At 39.3% G+C, this 25,612-nt stretch overlaps 1 protein-coding gene across 9 annotated transcripts in view; it reads left to right on the forward strand.

Moving 5' to 3' along the window:
- Positions 1-25,612, forward strand: part of LOC106950616 (inositol 1,4,5-trisphosphate receptor type 1) — a 90,258-nt gene that overhangs the window by 42,860 nt on the left and 21,786 nt on the right. For 6 of the 9 annotated variants that reach the window (XM_015037592.1, XM_015037596.1, XM_015037594.1 and 3 more), the window contains 13 exons: positions 5,025-5,072; positions 7,469-7,601; positions 9,346-9,533; positions 16,034-16,217; positions 16,336-16,589; positions 17,262-17,462; positions 17,564-17,674; positions 17,783-17,878; positions 18,103-18,246; positions 18,362-18,469; positions 18,558-18,750; positions 20,305-20,427; positions 25,085-25,260. In XM_015037592.1, the coding sequence (XP_014893078.1) occupies positions 5,025-5,072; positions 7,469-7,601; positions 9,346-9,533; positions 16,034-16,217; positions 16,336-16,589; positions 17,262-17,462; positions 17,564-17,674; positions 17,783-17,878; positions 18,103-18,246; positions 18,362-18,469; positions 18,558-18,750; positions 20,305-20,427; positions 25,085-25,260 (1,959 nt within the window). The remainder of the gene's footprint in view (positions 1-5,024; positions 5,073-7,468; positions 7,602-9,345; positions 9,534-16,033; positions 16,218-16,335; positions 16,590-17,261; positions 17,463-17,563; positions 17,675-17,782; positions 17,879-18,102; positions 18,247-18,361; positions 18,470-18,557; positions 18,751-20,304; positions 20,428-25,084; positions 25,261-25,612) is intronic. The other 3 variants (XM_015037599.1, XM_015037600.1, XM_015037602.1) reach the window with 1 other exon arrangement.

Below are 25,612 nucleotides of genomic sequence, written 5' to 3' on the forward strand. Positions count from 1 at the left end.
GCAGAGATATGTTTATTTTTGCACTTTCAGAAGAAACAAAGTGGAAGGCGCTCTTCGTGCTAATGTGTGCGTGCGCGCATTTGTTTCCTCTAGAGTGGAACTGAAAGGTGTGAGACTGCTCAGGGGTTTGCCGTGGGGAGATTCCAGTTCAGTAAAATTCACTAGCTGCAGCGGATGTGGGAGCTGTGAGAGGTTGCCCTGTGGTGTTTGTGGTCAAGCCCGGGGTTGATTGGCTGCATATATCGGCCCTGATCCGCATGTTGCTCCGCAGTTTGATGTGGTCGCGTTGAGATGATGTCCATAGATTGGTAAGAAATTATGGTGTTTCAGCTCCTTATCTTTGCTGCTGAACTATGGCCCTCTCTGTCCTCAGTGTTAAAGATCCGGTTATGTTGAACTTGTTCCTTAAGGACTTAATAAACTTCTGGATTCAAAAAGGGCTGGTGCTCACTGTTTTGTTTTTAAGCTTTTTTTTTTGGGTCCAAACTTTGTGTTGTTTGAGCAATAATAGCTGAAAGCTGATCTGTGTGCTTCAGTTATTTGTGTGTAAGTTTGACTTTCTTCATCAGTGCAACGTCTCATTTCGCCATCATTCACTGGAACATGTGCAGAGTCTTAAATTGATTAATTAAATTAATTTAAGACAAGTCTGTATTTTTTTAAGATAAGCTTTAGTCAAATGCTGTGTTAGTTTATACACAGAAATCTGTAGTAGGTTGTGAACTATAGTTGAAACCAGATATTTAGAAATTTACAGGATTACCAAAAGTTTTTATTTGCTAAATGCTAAAATAACAGGAGTTTTTTTGTTACTTTCTGTAAATTCAGGGCTTTATTAAAAGATTACTCCAACTTTAAACAATTTGGCAAAGCTGTAGCAAAGACCAGATGATAATGATGATGGGCTAAAAGACCACTCAGCCATTTCTCAAAAAGCAACATAAAAAGCCTGATTTCAGCTTGCAGATGAACTAAAGGAAAAAATTATTATTCTTTTGGTCCGATTGAACTTAAATTACTGCATTTTGCCATAATGACCATTGTTACATTTGCAGCAAAGAGGGGAAAGCTTGCAGGACTGAGAACACCATCCCAACTGCAAAGTATAAGTGAGATAGCATCATGTTTTGAGGGTGCTTTGCTACAGGAGGGAGTTTTGCACTGCATAAAATGGCATCCTAACGAAAGATGAAAAGAGATATTGAAGCAATATCTAGAGAAATCAGCCAGGAAGTTAAAGAATGGTCACAGATGGCTCTTCCAAATGGACAATGGCCATAACCACGCAAACAAATTTGTTACAAAAGTGTGTTTAGGAGCGACTCAGTTACTCCAGTTGGAATTGGCCAATATTCTAGCAAACTATTGTTGGAAGCTCATGGAAGAAAACCCAAAATGTTTGACCCAAGTCGTACAGTTTAACGGCAACTTTGACAGATGTTACTGCAATTTATGAACATTTACAAATTTAAAGAAAGTTAAAAAAATATTGCCATAGTTATTCCGGCATCTAACAAATAAAACATTTTTGGAAATCCTGACTGACCGAAAATACAGAAAGCTTTGTTTGATTTTATTGTCAGACTGTATGATACACTGATGGTCAGCCAAGGTAAATTCCAGCAAAATTAATATATTAGTGTAGAATTCAAATTGCCATCATTTGCATTTTATATCTTCAAAAGCCCTAATGTGAGCATGTTCTGTGTTTTCCCTCAATGCCTTTTACACCTGCTTCTCTATCATTTTCTCGGTCTGTCTCTGTCTGCGTTAGCGCCCCCACCCACACAGGCGAGCCAACAAAATCCATCTTGTAACTACTACCTATTTTTAAAAAGCATCACATCACATTGCAGCAACACTGAAAACAGTTATGGTTGCATAAGCTCTAAAAAAAACAGGATGTTTTTGAGGTTTAAGTTTTATTAGTTTGAACTTTAGTGGAAGTGAATAAATGTTAGTTGGCTGTGTAAACAAATGTTTTTGCAAGCACAATTGTCTGTCTTCTGTCTGGTGTTGGATTACTGTTCTGTCTGAGTTCCCTTCTGGTTATAATTTCGTCTAATTCACCAGCGTAATGGCAAGTTCCATTTTTGAGGTTCTTACTTGAATAATTGTAGTACCACAAAATGATGCTTTATTTAAAAACAAAAGCTTAATTATTGTGAATAAAAACATATGTGTATATATATATATATCTTCTTCTTTTTCTCGGGGCTTCTCACATAGCCAAAACAGTTCAGCCAAATGTTTTAAGAACACTTGTAGCGTAGAAACATACACGACTACAGGAGCTGCAGCATCATATTTCTGGCTGCTCAGATTATCATTTCAAATGTTTATAAACTAATTAACCCTTAGGAGACTGGGGTCTAAATGGCCACCCCGGCGCGCAGTCTTCCGTCAGAGCTCGCTCTGCAGCCATGTAGCGATGGCTAATTAATGTAACCAAATGTCAAGCTAGGACATGTCCAATGAGAGAGTAACTAGGATTACTTTAGATTTTGGATCAATTTAGCACCTGTGTGATGTTTGCTGGGTTTGACTCTCTTATCGCATCTTAACATCTTGACTGCTGTTGTGCTTTGTATACTTGCACTTTCATTTTGCTTTCATTTCTGTTCTGAGTGTAGTGAAATTATCAGTGCAAAGACTCTTTGGTATAAACACTAAAACCTACAAAACATTGCGGCCCTGACACCATCTAGTCAGAGCATGGACACTGGGCTTCTGTGACTCTTCTGCTCCGCATTTTTTGCCTTTCATCAGTGATAATCCTGTGTTTTGGTGACAGATGGCCCCTGTAAGCAGCTCTGTGTCATTGGTTTTGTGGCCTGGTTTCTTTTGGCATGATTATGTAACTCTAACCCCATCACCCATTGCCTCTGCCCTCACCTCTCTAGCCTCCCCTAATGCGGCCTTTTACATAATACAAGAGAAGCAGCATCTTTTACAAGTTTTATGTGGGTGTACAATAAATATACAGGTATATGGATATGCTAAAATGATATTTAATCTAAGTTACCGGTCTTCAGGTAAGCCAGCGAGGAAAATGAAAATGGGAAAACTCTAAATTCTCTAAATGTGATGCTTCTGAAATGTGATGTTTGTGCACGTTCCCTGAAACGTGGCTCATACCAAAACTTCTCAACTTTCTGATTACTCATGTATGACCTTAACTAACAGTTGCTGTGTGATTTCAGTTTCTCCTCAGTCGATGCTGTGTTCTTCAATTGTAAAAGATGAATTTGCCATTTTGGTAAAATGACTGATTTCCTCTCCTGCCCTTTAGCAATGAGTGGTAAAAACACTGAAGACAGAAAAGACAAGAAAGCAAAGCTAACTTTCACAAAGTAGCAGTTTCACCCAGGAAATAATCTGTAAATTAAAATGATTACGCTGCATGTCTTCAAAAAATAATTGAGCTGCTGGATTCTTTGATAATCTGTTATGTTGTCATTAATTATAAATTCTGTAGCCTTAAAAATAGTTTATAGGTCTCTTAGACGAGCTAAATTGTGTAGCTTCAGTATGTCGGTACAAACAACCTCAAAGTTAAAAGCAATAATGTTTTTTTTATTGTTTGTGATGAACAATGAAATGATGAAGTTATATTTTTTTAAACTTTTAAGATGTGAATTTTTCACCAAGCCTTAATTAAGCATTTAGTCTTAATGCTATAATTATGTAAATTAAATAATATGAATTAGATCAAATTTGGTGAGCTTAATGAGCTAAAATAAGCTAAAAGTAAACTAATGTAAATCAAGATAAATTACTTCAAGCAAAATAAGATACTTAAAAAAATAGATGAGATGCTCCTAAAAGGGAGAATTAATCATATAAATCTAAAGAAATAGCACTTCAAAAGATGAGATAAAGTGTAAAAAATAAGCAAATGTGGAAAATATAGACTAAGTTAACTAATATAAGAAAAGCTAAAATAGCTAATATATGAGAAAATTAATTAAGTAAAAAGCAAAATACTCTCCAAAAAATGCAATTGTATCATAGGAAATGTTGTCATTGAATTATCTTTTAATGATTTTGGCACATTCTTGTTTTCCGTTGATTGGTACTGTGACTGAGGAGCTTTGTGATGAAAATTACCAACTAAACATCCACACTATTTCTTTCATGAGTTTAAAATCAATTATTATATTTAGCTGATAAGTGGGATATCAGGTGTGTAATGAAAAAAATAGATATATCTAAATATCTGACGGGAAATAAATGTTTGCTAATGGCAAGAGTTAAATTCTTTAAGAAAAAAACAAAAACAAAACTCAGGTTCCTTGAATGTGAAACTAGTGAGGAAGACAAAATGGCTTTTCCCTTTAGGGAACATACTTTACACGACAGCACAAATATTTATGAAAGCCAAGATTTAAAGACTTGTTTTTCCTGGTTAACCTTCTGTGTGGAGTCTGTTCGTTCTTTGAATGCTTTCATTATTGTTCTCCTCGAAGAATCTACAAGCATGCATGTGAGGTCAAATGGTGGAAATGAGGAGTTTGTCCAAACGTGCATGATTTTTGTCTCAACTGTCTCTGTTAGTATTTGTTTTGGAATTGGGACTAACTTTTTCCCATTGACGGTTCACCCTGTCCTATTTTCATCTTCACATATTCCACATTTCATCTTCATATTTTGTTTTCAGCATGCCAACCTGAGATCCTACATTTGTATATTTAATTCTGTGCGTACTGCCATGTTAGGCCAAAACTGAGGCTTGGTTTCAACAAGCTAAACATGTGGTTAACCATTTCATTATGAAATAATTTAATTGGGCATCTTGCATCCAATAAATACCTCGCCTTTCATAGTTTCAAATGTTTGCCGTTTCCTGGTTTCTGATCTAGCTGTAAAAGCATGGCAATGCGTACTCAGCAGATCTTTGCATGGCCACTTGTGACAGCCGGTAGACGCACTGTGTAGTAATTAATCTGAGAAATGTTCTCTGTGCTGCATGAATATTAACTCTGTATTTGTGTTACAATGCTTGAACCACTCAATGCATACAGAAGCTGGATCAGAACGTGCCTCCGAAACTGTTGGCAGACCAGAGAAGGGTAGGTACTTACTCCAGCATGGCAGCTTAACTAACATCTTTAATAGAGACGTATAGAGACTCATAGTTACCCTTCTTCACATGAAGTTTTAAAAGTATTACATTTATATTAGCAGTATCACTTGAATTACATTCATGTGAAACAGTAAATTAGCTGTGGAGTCTATATTATCAGTTTACTTTGCAAATAAAATTCCATGATTTTGATGTCAAGATTATTTACTGACTAAAATTGTCTTTATAGTTTTCGATTGTTTTGTTCCCAATTTTGAAAGTGAAGCACATTGACAAATCTGTGACTCTTTCACTCCAGTTTTATGACACAATTGTTTGGCCTTTAAAATGCTCAGAAATGACACTATACCGAAGTACCAACATCCTGTTTTCGGTTGGTGATAATCCCTGAGTCATGTGCGTTTGGTTCATCAATTTGAGTTTTTGGATCTCAAAAGTTTACACATCTGTGTTTATGCGCCAGGTGTCTGTGCTGTAAAAAAAACAAGTGAGTGACAAATCATTTCCATACTTACTTCATCTCTAATGAAAAAACCCCCCAAATCTGTTAGGTTAATAATAAGAAGGGTGTCATAATGTCCCATGATTTTGAAAACATCTAAACTAATATTCTGTAAAAAGCACCTTTTACTTCATGTCAATATGCAGAGTTTGTCACACATATTGTTTGGAGAATTGTTGACTCTTACATCCATAGACAAACGGTAAAACATTACATCACTCCCTCAACCAGTGAAGCCAATACAAGAGAGCCTGTGACTGCTTGTGCTGTCCGGGCCGTAACAGAGGGGGGCTGACCTCTGCCCCCTGCTGGAAGACAATGATGTAAGGGTGTCGTGTGGATTGTGCTGCCAGCTGGCGTACAATTCGGGAGCAAAAACAAGACACGGACATAATTTCCAAAGAGAAGGAGGTGCATAGTTGAAATCTGAAGCACTTCAAATCAATCACTACCTTGACTTCATCCATAAATATTCCTAGTGGTATGGAGAGTCGTCCAACATGGACTGCGTCAATGATGAGTCACCGACGCTCCTGTCATCCCACACTACTGGCTTTATTTTTGAAGACTCACAGCTGTACAGCATCTCCACTTGTGAGCGATAAAATACTGGAGGGAGCTAAGAAACGCCTGCTGTTGCCTGGTTTATGAAGAAAATGTTTCCTGAAATACACGTATGCCCTTAGCTAAAGAATGCAAATGTCAGGAAAATTCTACTGACAAAGTGCTGCTTTATGTCTTGTTTGTTAATTTTCACCGAAATTAACAACAGATGTGATCTCAAGACCGGGGTCTTCAATATGTCATTAGTTAAACTCCCTGCACGATTATGTAACCAGGCTATTTTGTATTTGTAACAAAATACATCTTAATTAGTAAAGTCCCACAAGTCCCATCTTTAATTTTGAATTAAAGATGGGAATAGTCTGTAAATGATTCATCATAATCTCTCCATTTACATCATATAATCCTGGCCTTTTTCGTAGGGGTGTGTAGACTTTTGAGATTAACTTTAAGTCCGCGTTGGAAAGTCACGCCTGAGGACTTTAGAGTGGAGAAAATAATTTAAAACCTTATCAGGAAATAAACGTTATGCACATGCACGCTTTCTGAATAGCCTACTGCCAATAAAAAAAAAATTGAGTTCTTCACACCACCTACAAAAAGTAATCATGACCCCCAGAGCATGACGCCGGCAGCAGAGTTTATATAATTTCGCTGTCGTCTTTCAAGGACCACCCACGGCTCACGATAATTTGCACATAATCGCACACAAACACACACATCACAGACTCTTTCATTTCCTTCACTTTATCCCATGGGAGGTCTTTCAGGTAAGGACGGGCTGCGGTTGCTACGGCAACGGCAGAGTCGTGCCGCTGACTGCTCGACAGCGGATGAGTCACGGTGTGGGAGGGCTGCCCTCGGGTCTGCCTGAGTGAAAACCAGGACCTCCCATTGTCATTGCACGGGGTCACTGTTGCAGTGACAAACAGTTGCATGGGAGACACATGACGTAAACTTCATGTTTGAAGTATGACAGGGAGAAAGTTCGAAATGTTTACAATCACTCATGGAGGAAACTCTGCTACAGGGTTTGGTTAAAAGGCTCTTTGGTGCTTGAATTAAAGAGAGCTGGACTTGTTGATTCTTGTGATGTCACATTGGCAAAACCCAAAATCATGTCCAGTGGCATTTGTGTGCAAACACCAAGGATTACCTTGACCCGTCTGTCTCGGAAGCTACCAACATGTTGGCAGTCTGAGATTTTCTCCACGGTTTTTTTTTCTGAATATATTACTCGTGTTATATAATCTCCCTTCTCTCCCCAGTCGCTGACGTCACACCATTACATCCTGCCCTTCCTTTTCCACTTTTAGGGCGAGGCGCTCAGACAGATTCTGGTGAGCCGTTACTATGGAAACTTTCATCGGAGCAGTGGGCGGAGGGACAGTCTGACGTCATTTGGCAATGGCCCGCTCAGTCCAGTAGGACCGGGAAGGAGTCAATCAGGTGACCGTTTTGCTCATTTCAAGCCTTGACCGTAAACATTTAATGTAAAATATTTTTGCTGTGCCTTTTTTTTTTTTTTTTTTTTTTTTCCCCCCCTTGCAAAAAAAAGGCCGTGAAAACGCTGGTTGCAACATCTCTAACTGACCCGATACTGATGTAAAGCAATAAGCCTTTGGAAAAAATAAAAGGCATCTTGCTGCCCGGAATGATGATATTGGAAGGCAGAGCCTCTGTGAACCTTTTGCTTCTTTTTTTTTTTTTTTTTTTTTTACGAGATGAAACACAAGAATGTGGCTGCATCTGTCTGGCCCTGAGGTGGTTATCAGCCCTGTGGTTGTGCTGCGAGCTGCCCTTTGAGCACACAGAGCACAACATTCTTATCAATACGCGATAGAGAGGTCAATGTGTTACTATCTGGAGTCAAAATACTGAGGCAATGCACAATGGCTATTGGAGTCATTGGTTGATTTTTAACATTTGTAATTATATAAGGTGTTTTTATCAACCTACAGTTGCTCTGAGCCTGTGATTTTCATGAATTTAGAATTAAATTATTTGTCTGGCATAAAATTCATTCACATCATCTAACTTGCTGTAATGAGCAGCATTTGACTAAGTTTAGAAACACAATCATACTGGATCGTAGTTTTCCATCTTGCCCATGCACACCATCCAGACCACAGACAGCATGCCCTCTCCCATCCATAATTAACTTCTTTTTGTTGCTAAGAGACAGGCTGGTGCTTCTTGTGGAAACAGTCTGTGCACCTGTTGCAGAAACAAGAGCCAGGGAAGGAATTCAATATGCAGCCTGAGGTTGGGGCCCCACGCCGAGGGAGAAATGTGCAGGAAAAGCTGGGTGCAGAGACTTACACAGCTGTAAATCTGAGCTGTTTGGGGCTAGATCCTGAACTGTAACATTTTTTATTTATTTAAAAAGAAATACCTTTTTTTTTTTCTTAAAAAAATCTGCATTTATGAATTAGATTCAAAACATTGGTATCATTGGTCCTGTAGATATACTGAAAGATTTCATGTCCATCTAGTGTGCAAACGCAGTATGTTCAAACACACAGGTTGATATTAGGAATAAGTTAATTTTCTTGATGCATAATCTCTCAGTGCTTAGTCCAACAGTGTTGCAGCATACACTGAAAAAAGTGAATGGAGCCTCAACTTAAAACAATATTAGTCGGTCACAAGTGACAAGTGAATGAAGTTTGTCAAACTTAATTTATTTACGTTTGTTTAACTTGACAACCTAATAAACTTAATAGACTAACTTGGATTTACTTCCTTTGATTATTTGTGATGAATGAATGCAATATCTTTAAGTGTTCTTGTTCTTGGAGGCAAAACCATTTCTTTCGTTTATTTGACCACATGCTCTGAATCATTATCCTTTTAAAAGACTTAATAACGAGCCAGTTTCAGTTTTCTGGTCAAGTCCACCCAATGTTTTTTTTTTTTTTTTTTAAACGCTTGTGGTATTTTAACCACTTTCTTGGGAAATCTACAGAAAAGGAATCTGATACAAAATTTTCCATGTATGATTATGTTGCTGTAATAAAAGATAAATATTCATTTATATATATATATATATATATATATATATATATATATATATATATATATATATGTGTGTGTGTGTGTGTTATAATTCATTCAATTATAACAATTATATTATTAAAAAGATCATGCAATGAGCCTAGGATTTACGTGCTGCTCTGTCTTGCTCTTGCAGCTTTAGGGGGTCCAGGCGGCCTCAGTCGGGGGGAGATGACTCTGTCAGAGGTTCAGTGTCATCTGGACAAAGAAGGAGCTTCTGATCTCGTTATTGATCTAATCATGAACACTACCAGTGACAGAGTCTTCCAAGAAAGCATCCTCTTGGCCATTGCATTGCTGGAAGGCGGAAACACAACTATCCAGGTCAGTCACACAAGTCCATCATTTGAGTTTACATTTTTTGTGGATGGTGTTTACTATTAAATAGTGCCTGAGTATTTAACATCAGTCAGGAGTGAAGAGCTTTGACATTTTTTATTTGCCTAAAATGGAAAGAATGCATTGCATATGGGTCAGTATGCCACCGCAGTTGTGCATATATACATTCCCACCCTCCATTTCTCAATCTACTTTATGTTGACGAAAAACCGGGTCATCTGTTAATCATTTTCCCGGTCTGTCGATAACCACTAAAATCAGGCTGTGAAATTACGTTAAACATTTCCCCCTCTTGGATTTAACCGGAGCCCTTCAGACCTTCTCTCTCTCTGCAGGTCTTTATGTTGTCTCCGTTTCTCTCCTTTTTTTAATCAGTTTATCTCTTTGTCTGTCCATTCTTGTCGGTCAGTCTGCGTGCTGTTGTGTAAGCCGGGGCTTGCATAATCAGATTAGAGCGAGGAAGCCACTAACGCGGAGATAATGCACCGGCTTCCCACGGCTGCTGCAGAGCAGCGTCACGTGATCAGTCTGTGTTACATAAGGCAGTGTGAATGAACAATGAGGAATGTCTCAGCCTTCAAAACATTCCTGCCTCGCTCCCTTAGGTTCTCCTGCCGCCCAAACTGGGTCATGCCGGGCCTCCGGAACTGGGGCAGTGGGGAGAGAGGGCGGAGAGGTGAGGAAACACAGAGAGGGGATTGAGGAAAAACTGGAGATCTCCTAACCCTTCCCAACTCGTGTTTGCCCGGGGAAAAAATGTGAAAATGTATCCTGCTGAGACAGAAATATACTACAGTATGGAAACATTTGTCTGCTTTAAGTTACTAGGTAATATCCTAAAGGTTCCCAGCAGGGTGAGTGGAAGCCAAGTCCGTGATAAGTCATAGATCACCTCAAGCTTAGATTTTTTTTTACACTGTCATCATCCATTGTTACTTCCCGAACACCTGTTGGGTGTTGCATATCTCGTTTTCACGTAACACTGTTAACTATTTACTCTTGCCCTACTTAGTGAACAAAAATAGCCACACTATGTACTGTAAATCGCCGGCATTCAGTTCTTCAAACTCATATGTCTCTCATGCTGTATCGGATAAATAATAATAATAATAATAATAATAAATACTTCCAAGCACAAAGCAAGCGAGGAACACTGGATGGAAAATATTGCATATTTCAAACCACGCTTCAGTGTGTCAGTAAGAAACTTAATGGATTACTTTAGGAACTTCAGGACTGAGCCAGAATGTCTTGAGAGTGTTCAAGAATACAACGTCTGATATTAATATGACTTCTAACATCACTTTAGAGCTTTCATACTAAATGAAATAAAAGATGTGCAGTTCCCACAAAAATATCAGTTTGAAAATATTATCAGTTTCCAAAAGATCAGGAACAGGATTTGGAAGAACAAAGACAACCAGTAAATTCCAGATTGAAATAATACTGTAAAATTTTAAATGTTTGTTGCAATAAAAGATGCAGATCTTTGAAGAAAATGACCACTCTTGCTGAGGAAGAATAATGTGCAAGTTTTATACTGCCAACAATATAAGTTCAAAGTGTTTGAAATGGGTTTAGTCCTATGAACCTTTTCACATTTCTTTCATATTACAAGTACAAAATTCAATGTTGTTTCATTGCAACATACAAAGTAATCCATAATAAGTGTTTGGAAAATCACGCAAAGTTTTCAGAAATTTTAAATCTGGAAAGTGTGACATGCATTTTCATTTATTCTCCTTTTACTCAAATCCAGTCAACCGAATAGAGCGAATAAAGTGTGCCTTTATGTAATTACATCTCTGTACAAATGTATCTGTTCTGTCAATTCCTCAGAGGTTTGTTGAAGAACATTAGTGAACAAACAAGGCACCAATAGACATGTCACCAGTACTTTTGTGGAGGTTTTTGAAACAGGATTAAGTTATAAAACATGGCTGCACATGTCAACTGACTGGCTGATTGGGGGACATTAATTAGAGAAACAGTCCAAGAGGCCTAAGCTACCATTGAAGTAGGTGCTGAGATCCACAGCTGACAGGTCAGCCATAAGCTACACGCTCCACAGATCTGAGCATTTTACGAGATGGCAAGAAAAAAAAAAGAAAATTTTCAACTTGTTTCCAGTCATGTAAGGGACACTGCAGACATGAGAAAGAAGAAACTCTTTCACTGGTCTTATAACAAGCAAAACATTGCATGTTGTAAATAACATTACCCAACACCCCCATGAACTCTATTCCCACACAAACACATGGCTCGGGATGCTTTGCTTCACCAAAGAAAAGGAAGCTGGTTCAAGTTGATGCTAAAGATGCAAGAAGCGAACAACCAGGAAATCCTGTAAGAAAATCTGTTAGAGGCTGCAAACACCTGTGAAGAGATTGGAGGTTCACCTCCCAGCTGGACAGTCATCTTGAACACGAGCCAGAGAAACATTAGCATGTCTTAGATTAAAGCATATCTGTGTGTTAGAATGGTCCAGTCAAAGTCCAGAGTAAATATTACAGAAAATCTGTAGCATAGCTACAAAACTACAAAATATAATGTCTAAACTGGGGTGTCCAAGTCCAGTACTGGAGAGCAGCTCAAACACATCTAAATCTCATAAATGTGTCATTACCAGACCTCTGGAGAGCTGACTGATTGCTAATGAGGGAATTTACCCATTTGATTCAGGTGTGCTGAATCATGGATGGATATAAAAGATGAAGGTTTTGGACGTGGGCACCCATAGTCTAAATGTAGAACAGTCATAGAGACATACCTCAAAGCATAAAGCAGTTCTACAAAGTATTGATTGGAGCACAGAGGATAAATAAAATGCAAACCATACTTTTCAGATTTTGAGCAATTATTGCATTTCAATTGCCAAATGCATATCTGTTTTTTTTATTACATGTGGAAAGAAACAAATAAAAAATATATTTTTTAACATGGCAAAACTGGAAAAGCTAAAATACCAGAGTATACAGTCAGAGTGGTGAAGTTAGTCATGGAAGAACGTTTTGGAGTGGGCATTTATAGTCTCTGTAGTGTTTTAGGTTTAAAACAAAAAAAAAAAAAATCTGATGATTAAAAAATGTTATTGCATTCTCACTTATTTACTTTTAAGTGGTAGCTTTTTTCCCCAAAGTCCCTATCTTACATACACAAAGCTTCTTCTCCTGTCCTCTCCTCTCCTTCTCTGTCTCCGGTCAGCTTTGCTGCAAAGAGCTATGACAAATCAAGCGCAAGTGTAAATTCTGTTGTGACATGGTGACTTGTGACATTTCACTCATCCGCCATCTGCCGTCTAACTACACGCCACGCTGCTCTCTTTCCCTGCCGAGGTGTTGTGAATGGAGGGGGGGAAAGAACCCTGTTGATTTAAAATTGAAAACCCTAACAGACTCGGATAGTTTGTGGGTGGAAGAAAAAGGAATGAGAGAAAAAAAAAAGGAGGAACATTTCTTCAGGGGGGTAAAGCAGAGCTAAGCAGCAGCTCCGTTTTGGTCTACATGTGGCGCTGGCTGACGTGAGAGGGAGGGTGAGAGGAAAAGAGGAGCGCAAGTATAAATAGCTGTTACATAACATCCTTTTGTTGATGCCAAGTGGCGGAACGGAAGGAGAGAAGGGAAAGCGCTATGACCTTGTTTTTCAGCACTGTCCGCCCCCTCCTGGCCCCGCTCCTCTCCGTCTCATAGTTACAGACAGGCTCTGTGTTTACCCAACACTACAGGGGGGCCCCTGAGATGCGTGGCCCTCTTCTCCGTCCACCTCATCTCTCTACGCTTTTGTCCTCGCCTTTTTTTTTGTTGGTTTTTTTCGCCCTACCAAAACACGCAGAGGGTCGTGATGAAAGCAGTGGCACGGATTTTTTGTCGATGAGCTTCTCAGGCCAAACGTCGAAACTACAGAGGCAGCAGCGTGGTTAGATATGAAAGCTTAAGGTTCTCACTTCTGATTCATTGTCAAAAACATTTCTGAAGAAATCAAAAAATGAAAGTTATGCCGCTTTGTTTTGTTTTTTTTGTTCGACTTTGCTGTGGCATTGTCTTTGTTTCGGTGACGCACTACAGTGTAGTTCTTAGTAACTGAGTTTTGACACAGCGCTGCATTTTGGGGCTTCTGGGCTGCAGGTGAATATGAAAATGTTTTTTTTATGACCAGCACATTTGGCTTCTTTAAATGGGAGTGAAACAAACAAGCCTTTACCAAGGTGGAACACGATCATCTAATAAAGATGAAAAGGCCCTTCTGGCATGCTGCTGCACTCTCACACTGTTTGGGATATCTGTGGTGTCTGGCATTTCCTACAGAGGAGCCATTCCGCTTTGATAAAACAAAGTGTGGAAAACCAGCTTGATTACATAAGAATAAAAATGGCCGATAGAGAAGACTGAACTTTAGGGCATGCATGCGTTTGTGGGCGTGTCCTTTTCAAAACTGGCATGCGCTGATTGCCAGAGACAGCTGACCCATTTTTTATTTTTTTTCTGCAAGTGCAAGAGTCAGTGGGCGTACTGGTGTGTGCAATCTCCAGTCTGTTTGAGCTTGAACTGTACAAGGATTTTTGTTTGTGTGCGGCGGTGCTAGTTATGTAATGCTTCAGGATGAGTGCTCCTCTGTGTTTCCTGCGTTCGGGTCGATGTATGTTACTCGCCCCGTGCCTCGTCGTTCACCCCTTGCTACAGAGTTATATGAGCATGCACGACAATAAGTAGCCCCCACCTCCTTCATGTTCATACCCTCCACAGGCGTGCGTGGACTTGTAAACTCTGGCTGGACTGTCAGTGGTGCAGCTAATCCCGTCTATGCGCTTCCCGTCTATCATCAGGTTGTTTATTGCTTGATGGCCTTGTCTTGGCCGGCGGTTTCTCTCGCTCTCCCCACGCTGGCCATCTCCTTGTCTTTGAGACATGGCAGAGTGTGTACGTGCAGGAGGTCTGCAGCTCAGTGGAGGATGGCTGGGGCGGGGCACAGAGCTGCAGGTCTCCTTTTGAAGTGCGAGTTCAGATTAATATCGTTGTTCTTCCTCAAAGTACTTTGGTCAAAAAGCTGATTAGACTCGCTTGTTTGTTTGTTTTTTTTTTGGTAGCCTTGTAGCTATACAGCCCTTTTTAATTTCAAGGGCACGGGAAGTATTTTGTTGGAGAAGGAGAAATGGAAACCTCATGACTATAATTTGTGTCTTTCTTTTGTTGTCCAGCCTTACGGCTAACCTAGAAAGGCAGATGGTTATGTAACAAAATTTGAGAAGTGGCCTAAATACTGCCTGATAACATTCTGTCCCTCCCTATCTCTTGCTCTCATTTCCCCTCACTCAATCATCCCCCTTTTTCATTTATAGTCAGTTTTTCTTCCTCGTTTTTCTTTCCCCACACACCGTCTCTGCCATTCGATCTGTGTAAGTAGGCCAGATTTCTCCCTCCCGCCTGTCCTATGTAATTTTTTTCACCCTGTAAGTGTGGCAAGGCTGCTTTGGCTGGTAAAAAGCCTTTCCATATACTGCAGCAGTAACATCCCTTACATAATCAAAACAACAGCCTTGTGGACTGGGACACGCTGTATACATCGTCCCTGGCAAGCTTGAAAGTGCTCTAATTCTCTGTGACCCCATTCTGCAGCCGTAGCCATGGCGTTAAACCCGCTCATATCTTGGACCTCCTTCATGGCCGTTGTATAAGATCTTCTGAAGGCCCTGATAAGACCTGTTTTCTCATATCAAGCGATACTGGTTTTGACTCTTGAATGGTGTTGATTGTAAAAACATGCTCTCACTGATATCGAAAGTGCAATATTTGTGTTAATAATTAAATTCCTTGCCTTATCTCTCGTAGGACAGCGCTGTAGGTGCTTTAAAACTCTTATTTCCAAGATTTCTTAGACAGAAAGTGAAACCATTTGCTGTGGCAATAGCTGATGCATTTTGTAGAGCTTTTGCACGATAACATGTTTGAAACCCATAAATATATAAGGTTTGTCCTGTTAATATGTGTTTGAACTTATAGATCTTGATGGCATGCTAATTTCTAAGTCCAAAGTTGACGCACACAGTATATTGCCAAAAAGTATACATTCATTTAAATTCACACACAAATGAACTTTAACGTGAGTTGTGTTGTTGGCTCATCCTTTTGCAGCTCTAGCAGCTCCAGTTCTTCTGGGAAGTTTTTCCACAAACTTTAGGAGTGTTTTTTATGTTGATGGGGGTTTAGGCCATTTTTCCAGAAGTGCATTTGTGAGGTTAGACACTGATGTTGGACGGGAAGCCCTGCTCAGCTTTAAAACTTTCAAAAGATGTTCTGTCCTGTTGAGATCAGAGCTACAGTATAGCTAAGTAAGCTACGTTCAAACAGCAGGTCTTGGTGCTCAGTTCCGATTTTTTGTTGCGATTCAACTTTGTGTCCTGTTTGGAAAATTTCTGGGGTTTCTGGCTTTAAAACACGATGACTTTTTCCTATTTAATACAATTTTCCAATATTTTCCCTTGTATCCAGCGCTCTTTCTTTTGCCGTCTGACCGATGACAAGAACTCAGAGAAGTTCTTTCGGGTTTTCTACGACCGTATGAAGTCGGCTCAGCAGGAAATCAAAGCCACTGTGACGGTAAACACCAGCGATTTAGGAAACAAGAGAAGAGACGAAGACTACCAGTACATAGATGACCCTTTACGCAAAAGAGGTCTGACATAAAATTAAAAGCAGAAAACAGTAATTCATTTTTTAGGTCAGATATCAGACTTTGTAAATTGATAGTTGCCTACTAAGTGATGACTTTTTGTTTCACAACTTTGCTGTAGCCCGAGAGTCAACTGTGTCGTCGATGACAGAAGATGCGAAAGAGCAATTGATAGAGGCCTCATCTGCCACCAAGAAGGCGTTCAACTCTTACCGGCGGGAAGCTGAGCCAGAGGACCACTGTTCCTCAACAGACGGGCTGCCCAGCGCCGGGGCAAAGAACCAGGAGGAAAAGATGAGCTTTGTGGTCGTTATCATGCAGCCGATTCTTCGCTTCCTGCAGCTGCTTTGTGAGAACCACAACCGCGACCTGCAGGTGGGACACACTGCGTAGCAGATAGGCTTCAGTATATAATTTATGGGTTTTAGAGGAGTTTGCCATTATATTTAAACTGTCTTTTGTCACAATAATTGCTTTGGTTAAATGTCAGGTTTACACATCCACTGCTCTTGAATAGATCTAAACACTGAAAATCTTTATTTAATTTCTTGTCTTTCGATATGTTCTGAAAAAATAAAGTAAGGCATTTGGAGCATAAATAAAACCCAGCAGTAATTCATGCAAGTATTGTATTATGTGCTCCATACCAGAAAGTATCATAATAAAAGCTTAAGTCCATATCAGTCATCTATAAGTCTAAATACCTTGTACTCCTAGGCACCAGACCCGTACCTTTTACATTTAAAGTTAAATGTAACTTAACTTTAAATGTAAAAGTTAAGTTACATTTAACATAATTATCTATCTTATTATCTACCATAAGATAGATAATTACATATCTATCTTATGTTAGATATGTAATTATCTAACTTAAGATAATTACTTACATAATTATCTTATGTTAGTAAGATAATTATTAATCTGAACTGTTCAGTCATTGTCTTATTCTTAAACCAGCTTTTAGCCTAAATAGTTATCAGTCCGGATTTCCCGGTCCAACTTTCTGACTTTAATCGGTATCCCTGCGTAATTTCTGTGTTCTGCTAGAACTTCCTTCGTAATCAGAACAAAAAGAACAACTACAACCTGGTCTGTGAGACCTTGCAGTTCTTGGACTGCATCTGTGGAAGCACCACCGGAGGCCTCGGCCTGCTGGGACTGTACATCAACGAGGACAACGTGGCCCTCATCAACCAAACGCTGGAGAGCCTGACGGAGTACTGCCAAGGCCCCTGTCATGAAAACCAGGTACAAGAGATGCAAAAAAAAAAAAAAAAAAAAAGGAAGTTCTCTCACTGCACTACCCCACTATACCACATTTGTTTATGTTATGTCTTTAATTCCTCCAGAACTGTATAGCAACTCATGAATCCAATGGTATTGACATCATTATTGCACTGATTCTGAATGACATCAACCCGCTTGGAAAGAAACGGATGGATCTAGTGTTAGAGCTCAAGGTGAGGCTGGAAGTTTGCTAAATCTTAAGCTTTGTTTCTTTGAGAAATAATGTGCTTCTATGCCTCTGTGCATTTTCTCACTAAGCGTTTCTTTAATTCTCCTCCCAGAACAACGCCTCCAAGTTGCTGCTTGCCATCATGGAGAGCCGACATGACAGTGAGAACGCAGAGAGGATCCTGTACAACATGAAGCCTAAAGAGCTGGTGGGAAACTCAACTTGTTTCTTCTGCTTTGATACTATAACTGCGTTTTTGTTCATGTTACAGCCTCAAGCTTCAATGATTTGTTGGGTTTTTGTGCGACGAACCGACACAAACTAGTGCCTAGATTTAAATTGGAAGGAAAAATTTAAATTTGGGGTTATAATTTGCCAAAACACCTAAAAGTTGCGAATAGTTTTCCAATACATTAATATATGTCTTTGCAGGTGGAGGTGATAAAGAAGGCCTATCTTCAGGGTGAGGAAGAGTATGAGAACATAAAGGAGGAAGAGGATGTTAGAGATGAAGAGGAACATGATGCGGCTTCACCTCGAAACGTTGGACACAACATTTATATTCTGGCTCACCAGGTTGGATGTTTATATTTGCAAAAATCTTAATTAGATCGTGATGATTTTTGGCCTTCACAGATACTTCTTTCTGCTGCTTTCGTGAAAAAAATCGCTCTTGTTGGCTACTTTGCAGCTGGCGCGCCATAATAAAGAGCTTTCCATGATGTTGAAACCTGGAGGTGGCACCGGAGATGGAGACGAGGCGCTAGAGTTTTACGCCAAGCATACTGCTCAGATAGAGGTCAGACACACTCGACTGACCCTAAAGCTAAATGTTGCAGAGGGATTGGAGTCCCTCTGAGGTGACTGTTTGAGCCTCTGTGTTTTAGATTGTGCGTCAGGATCGCACCATGGAGGAGATAGTGTTCCCCGTACCCAACATCTGCGAGTTCCTGACCTCCGAGTCGAAGCTGCGGATCTACTATACAACCGAGAGAGACGAGCAGGGCAGCAAGATTAATGACTTTTTCCTGCGGGCAGAAGACCTTTTCAATGAGATGAACTGGCAAAAGAAGCTGAGAGGTAGGGTGAAGAATATCCAACAACATGCTTAGAAAATCTTGAAGAAAATCATGTAAAAGTAGAAGTATAAAAGAAGTACTAATGGGATTAAACATTTTTTTAACACATTTTAACATATTTCCTTCCTGAAAGAAATCCACAAGATCAAAACCCTAAAGTTTTTGCCGATGATGCGGATATGGAAGCGCTTTTTCAATCACAAAACACATCTAACTCTTATGGAAAGTCAAAGTGGAACAGCTTTCCTGTCAAAGAAAGCATGAAGGCCAGACTAAGGTTTGCTGTAGATCTAGTACACAAAGACCAGGACTTCTGGAGCAATGTTCTTGGGACAGATGAGTCTAAAATTAAATGTCTGGTATTTCCTAATTACATCACTCAAGTAAAATAACTTTATGTGAATTGTATAAAAGCAGTTGAAGTGTCATGGTTTGTGGATGCGTGGCTGCAACAGGACCAGGTCAGCTCATCATCATATAATCACCAGGAACTCTATCAGAGGGTGCTTGAAGAAAATGTGTCACCACCTGTAAAAAACCAAAAAAAAAAAAGCTAAAGAAAGAAGGAATTGCCTTTGCAACATGACCCATAACCTACCAGAAAATCCACCAAGAACTGGCTGACAAAGCACTGAAATATCATCAAATCCCAGGAAATGCGATTTATCTTTAGTTTACTGACTGATAAAATATTTAATTTTCGGTTTTTAAGTGCAATTAAATTACCTTTTTTTTTCATAGATTTGCAAAATTTTGGGTTAGACATCCATATGTGAACATTTACTAAGGGTTTATTGGAGTGTCCTAATTTTGTCAGGTGACTATATACTGGTGAATTGCTGCATGTGTGCATTATCTCTGAACTAACAAATGACAGAAAGCAAGCCTGGGCAAGATAAGTGGACAGCTGTGCAGAGGCACCAGAGTGCAGGGACAACTGTTGCCCTCCTTTATATGTTCGTGGTACAAGTGCATGTTTCCGCTATGTAAAAGCAGACAGGGACTTTCCAAACTCATTTGAGCCGTGAAGCGTTTTGTACAGTAACCTTATGAATCACAAGTGAGAGTGTGCGTGATCGCGCGTGCACACACACACACACACACACACACACGCGCAGGCCCACACCCACTCCCTGTGACAAGTCTAATCCACATACAAGACTCCCGTGCCCACGCACAAACTTTATTTAGTCTTTCACTCAGAGGAGGGGATGGACGTTGAAAAGTCCCTGCATCTGTTTCTGTTTTCCTATAAAAGCCAAGTTCACAAAGTCTGAAAAGCCAGGCTGTAGGTTGGAGGAGAAAGGTCAAGAAAGACAGGATTTCAAGAACCTGAGTTCAAAGTTGCTTAAATTTCTTGTTTATTTTCTCACAATTTCTTAGTTTTCTCCTGTTCAGATGTCCAAACTTAATTCACTCATATTCCATCTCTAGATCATTAAAGTATATTATAGATTATGAAAACCAGTACATTTAGATTTTTTTTTTTTTTTGGCATCTAAATGAACTAAAATTTAAATTCAATTGGACTGATTGTATTTCCTCTCCTCCCCAGCTGAGCCAGTGCTTTACTGGTGCTCCAGAAACATGTCAGTGTGGAGCAACATCTCCTTTAAACTGGCTCTGCTCATGAATCTGCTGGTCTGCTTCTTCTACCCCCTGGAGGGGGTACATGGAGGTCAGTCATGTTCATCTAACCATCAGGAGGTTTTTAAGCAAGTGCAACTGTGAAATATTTCATTTCGAAGATATTTACATAAATTAAGAAGCAGGGGAAAGGGAAGTGGAGACGCCTAGGTCTTGATGAGGTCATGCTTTCAGTCAGACTTGAGTTTGTTTTTTCTTTGTTTTTGATATTGCAATCAGACTTCTGTAGAAAACCAGGTTCAGAAAAAGGCTAATGCACTGAGCACAGAATATATATATATATATATATATATATATATATATATATATATATATATATATATATATATATATATATATATATATATATAAAATATAATTTTTTTTTTTTGTGTGTGTGTGTGTTGAAGTTTTTCATATTTTCTAACAGAGCACATGAAGAGGACACATCAAAGATGTGGGAGAAGGTGTTTTGGCTAAATGAGTCCTAAACTGAACTCTAACCTTTATAGAAGAGTTGCAAAATGAACGCCTTTTTTGAAATAAAGCCATTATAAGTTCTGTTTGTGCTTCACCCTCAAGCCACTTAGGGGCCGAGCAAACATGCGGAGGAAGGCTCACTGGTCAGGTGATACCAGAACAGAACTTTTTGCCCTACATTTACAACACTATTGGACCAGAAAACACATTCTACACAGCATTCTGAACACCAAATAACAGATTCATGCTGTTGCGATGTTTCTCTTCACAATTGTCAGGAAAGTTAGTTGGGGTTAATTGGAAGCTAAATACAACAATCTCAAAGGAAAATATACATTTGTCAAAATGTCCTGGTTAAAGCCAAGGCCTCAGTCTGTTTCAGAATGTGACAAAACTTGAAAGTCAATGTTCATGACGCCTCCTTTCCAAAAAAGGAATGTGGATTATTTTCAGTCTGACAGTAGATGTCCAAAGCTGGTCAAGACCTATCTTAAAAAAATTGCCCCTCTGTATGCAGAGCACACTTTACAGGTGGACTTTCACATAAAATCCTAATAAAATACATTAAAGTTAGTGATTGTAGCATTGCTGCTTCATGCCCGTTTTTTAAATCAGCAGCAGCAGGGAAGTAAACTAATTCAGTCGGAAGCTGCACCAAAGTTTTCTGACGTCAATCCCATTTTAAATCATGCATTGTTTCCACCCACAAAAACCGGCTTTAAAGGGCTGATTTTCTGCAGTGACCTACTGATCTCTTTTCTTCACCACATTCAAATCTACTGACGTCTAATCACCTGATCAGGATTAGGAGCGGGACTATCCTGGCTTAAAACACACCCGCAGCCTTCATTGCTTCCCGTCATATTTCCCCTCCAGTGCTATGGAAACAACAATAAACACTGCGCCACTGCCGTCTTTACTGTAAACAGAAACTAAAGCACCTCAAGGTTTTTATACGGGTCAGATATATGATGATGATCTGAAAACTTATTCATCATGTATATATCTTTGACCACATTAAAACCTACAAGTAAAACTTCTGTAGTGTCTTTAAACCTTTTTAAATCATGTCAGTTGTGACAAAAATAAAATTGGTAAATGACTAATGTACAGTATCCTGCAAAATTATCTGTACCTTTGAAATTTGTTTTCCCATTTTGCCACCTTTCAACTCCGATCTTCAAAGCGTTAACTGGGAATTTGTCTCTCAGACGAACTCAAAGTAATGTGTAATTTTTAACCAGGAAAGAAATGAATCATGGTTTCAAAATTAAAAAATAAAAAATAAAAAAGGAAAAATAAGGTACAATACAATGTTATCATCTTTTATTAACTTATCCTTTTGTTTTCATTTTCATCTTATCATAAATAGTACCAGAAACAGAAAAATCCAGGAAACCCCTTCATTAAGCGCTGATAAATTCATTTTCACTATTGTCATTGCTGAGAACAGTCTAAAAGTTATTTTGATCATATGAAAAGAAAATATTCAGATCAAAAAGCATGAAAAAATGCATACCTACCATCTAGTGGGATAAACCCGAAGAAAAGTTTTTATGTTTTTAATCTAAAAAAAAACCCAGACTAGTTTCTTTATTTAATTGCCAGTTTGGTCTCAGCAGCGGCTCAAGGGAACTTTTAGGTTGATATCTTTTCAGTAGAAACTTTTGAGACCTCTATCACAAAAATTCCACTAAACTAAATGAATAACTTAGTTGTTGTAACGTCGAAAACAAATGCATGGAGTACGACTGTTATAACACGGTTGAAAACAAAAACTGCTACGTTCTGATATAAAAACTAAGCAGCCATGATGTCTTGTCTGTTTTCCATACACAAACATAATTGTTACGCAACACGAATAATGCCTGACTGTATCTCTATGCCCTCTGGAGCTCGGTCTGTGTGCGTGACATCACGTGAGACTGCTGTATACCTTTGACCTGCTGAAACAGGCACTTTTTATGACTTCTGACCCGGGTCTACTCTTTTGCTCTCACCGACTTGGAGAAAACATGCACTCTGTGCTCTCCCATTCCCCTGCTACTTAGGGCTTTAGAATGGAGGTTATAAGAGCAAGAGATCTAGGTCAGTGTGTTCAGCCTGCACGCATGACTAACCGGCTTTTGATGAGCAAGTTTGCTTAGCGTGCCACACTCTTAGCACACGCGAGCTTTTGAACTGTGCAGCTCTGCAGTTGTCCTGCAGATATTTGCACGCAGTCGTAAGGGAGTTTGAGAGCGCACGTAAGCGCGCCTCTTTCTGTCTCCGACATCACAGGAGCTGCGTGCAGCTCCCCGCTCATTCCTCATGAATCTTTCAGCTGAGGTATTTTTAGAGGCCGTTATGTAAGTGGCACCTGTCATGTGATCTCCACTGGGATTGGAAAGGAGAGAAAACCAGAGACGGGGAAGGACGGAATGAAACGGAGGGGGGGCAAGAGAAGGACAAAAAAAAAAAAAAACTAACCGCAGCAGTCTCTCGCTCCCTGTCCGTCTCATTCTCCTTGAAGTTTTCTCCTTCTTTGCTTGTTTCTGGTTTTAATCTCGATTGTGACCAAGCATGCAGCTAGTAGAGTAATCTTTTAGGATATGCTAAAGTGTGGCCTCGGCTTTTCAGCAAATCAAACCCGGTAGGAGATTTTAGCTTGACGGGCACATCGCCAAATGAAAGCCATGTTTCAGGCTCTAATCCTGGATTTAGTTCAGGATCAGAGGGAGCATCGGTTTGGCTCCCTCTAAAGATTTGTGTGAACACGTACACACTCAGTCCCAACAAAACTGTGTCATACACCTTTTGGTGTTATGTAACTTACTCGTGTTGAAATCAAATACTTTCCAATGCAGGAGAGGTTTAAGGTACTGAACTAAAACTCAGATTCTAGGTAATAATGTCAAATTACTTCTAGGTCTTACCTGGACTAACAGTGAACAACTTCAGTAATTAAAAATAAATAAATAAAAAAATCAAGATTTTGGTGCACACATTGGAAATAATTAAAATTATACATGCAGACTCAAAAATAGATTGCACACTCACTAAACACAGTAATATTTGGCATATTTTGTGCCTTTCAACAAGCTTTTGCTGTAATTATGACTGGGTATTTCACACCACTTTGTTAGAGCAGCTCATTTAAATTTGTTGGTGTCCAGGAATGGACACAACTTCCAGGGATAGTCAATAAAGTTCTGATATGTTTTAGGAACACCTGATTAATCAACTAACTAGCCCTTTGTCTTGACTTGAATTGTGTCAAACATTAAATCGTTTGTTACCAACGCCCAGGTGAAAGAAAAATGGCTTGGATATAGAAACAATCCAGAAACCACCAAAGTTCAAGGCTGTCAAAACTGAAAGATGGTGGAAAACAGACTTCACTGTCCACAGCCGGAACGAAACCCTTGCTTCAAAAGCGACTCGTTAAAAGATGAAGATGTTTGACTCCCAAAGACAAGAATGCTTGGAGATTTCAAAATAAGTCTTTCTTGTACCAACTTATAAACATGGCGGTAGCGGTATCATGCTGAGTGTGGCTGCCACCAGCACTGCTGTGTTCCACCTAGTAGATGGAGGGGAAAAAAAGAGGACAACCTCCAGATTCTGGTTGCTAGAAGGTTTAAACTTGGATTCAACTGGGTGTTCAAACAGGAAAATAAACCCAGATGTATCTAAGCCGACTTTGAAATGGATAAAATAGAGCAGCATTAATTCTCCGGAAAGGCCTCGACCTCAACCCTTTTAAAACTTTATGAACTTTGCTTACAAACTTGGTTTATGGCTGGAAATGAGATTTAAATGAGGTTCACAGATTTTGCCAGGAAGAGGCATCAACTATAAAATATAAGATTTTCTTCTCTTCAAAATACTCCTTCTCATTCAAAACTTTCGCTTATGTTCATTTTAAACTGCAAATGAATAAAATAAATAAAGGACTATGCAACCTGTTGATTGGCATTTGACTAAATATTAGTGATATTTGTATGTATTTGAGAGTGTGCGAACATTTATAAAGCCGTAATCTCAACTTGTAACACTCACTCTACAATGAAAATAATTAACAACGTTCAGCCTGGTGATGAGTGCAGGTAAAATATAAAGGTTGTTTGCTAGATTCTTTAAAATCACATTTTATTGTGGAGGCTGTGGTAGATATGGTTGAGTTCTGTCTGGCCATTTCGCAGTTAATTGCCTTTATGTGTGTGTGTGTGTGTGTGTGTGTTCTGCAGGAATCCTGGAGCCCCATCTGTCTGCACTGCTGTGGATGGGATTCTTTGCAGCGCTGGTCCTTGTTCTGCTCATGCCGAAGCCGCTGGGTATCTTAGCCCTGGTTGCTGTCACAATCCTCCGTCTTATCTTCTCTGTGGGCCTGGAGCCTACGCTCTTCCTTTTGGGTGCTTTCAATGTGAGTCGACTTAAAACCTTGCGGTGGTGTTTAGAAGTATAAACTGACTTCTGTTTATATTTGGATGCTTTTTAATTTTTTTTTTTTTTTTGTAGAGTTGTGTTACTATTCAGACACAAAAAGAGGAAAAATACATTTTAGTTCTTAAGCTAATTTTTCTGTAACTGATTACTCCATATGAGGAAAATTGCTTTGTGGGATAAGTGCTATGCAAAAGTATTCATACCTTTTGTTGTTTCATAATGTTGTCATGCAAGTACCATAAACACCACCATAATTTATTGATATTTCATGTGTTAGAGCAACCAAAATTAGTGGGTAAGTGTGACATTGTACATGGTTTTCAGACTTT

Source organism: Poecilia latipinna, unplaced genomic scaffold (assembly GCF_001443285.1).
Source record: "Poecilia latipinna isolate Pla-1442-1.1 unplaced genomic scaffold, P_latipinna-1.0 Scaffold411, whole genome shotgun sequence".
NCBI classification, from domain to species: domain Eukaryota; kingdom Metazoa; phylum Chordata; class Actinopteri; order Cyprinodontiformes; family Poeciliidae; genus Poecilia; species Poecilia latipinna.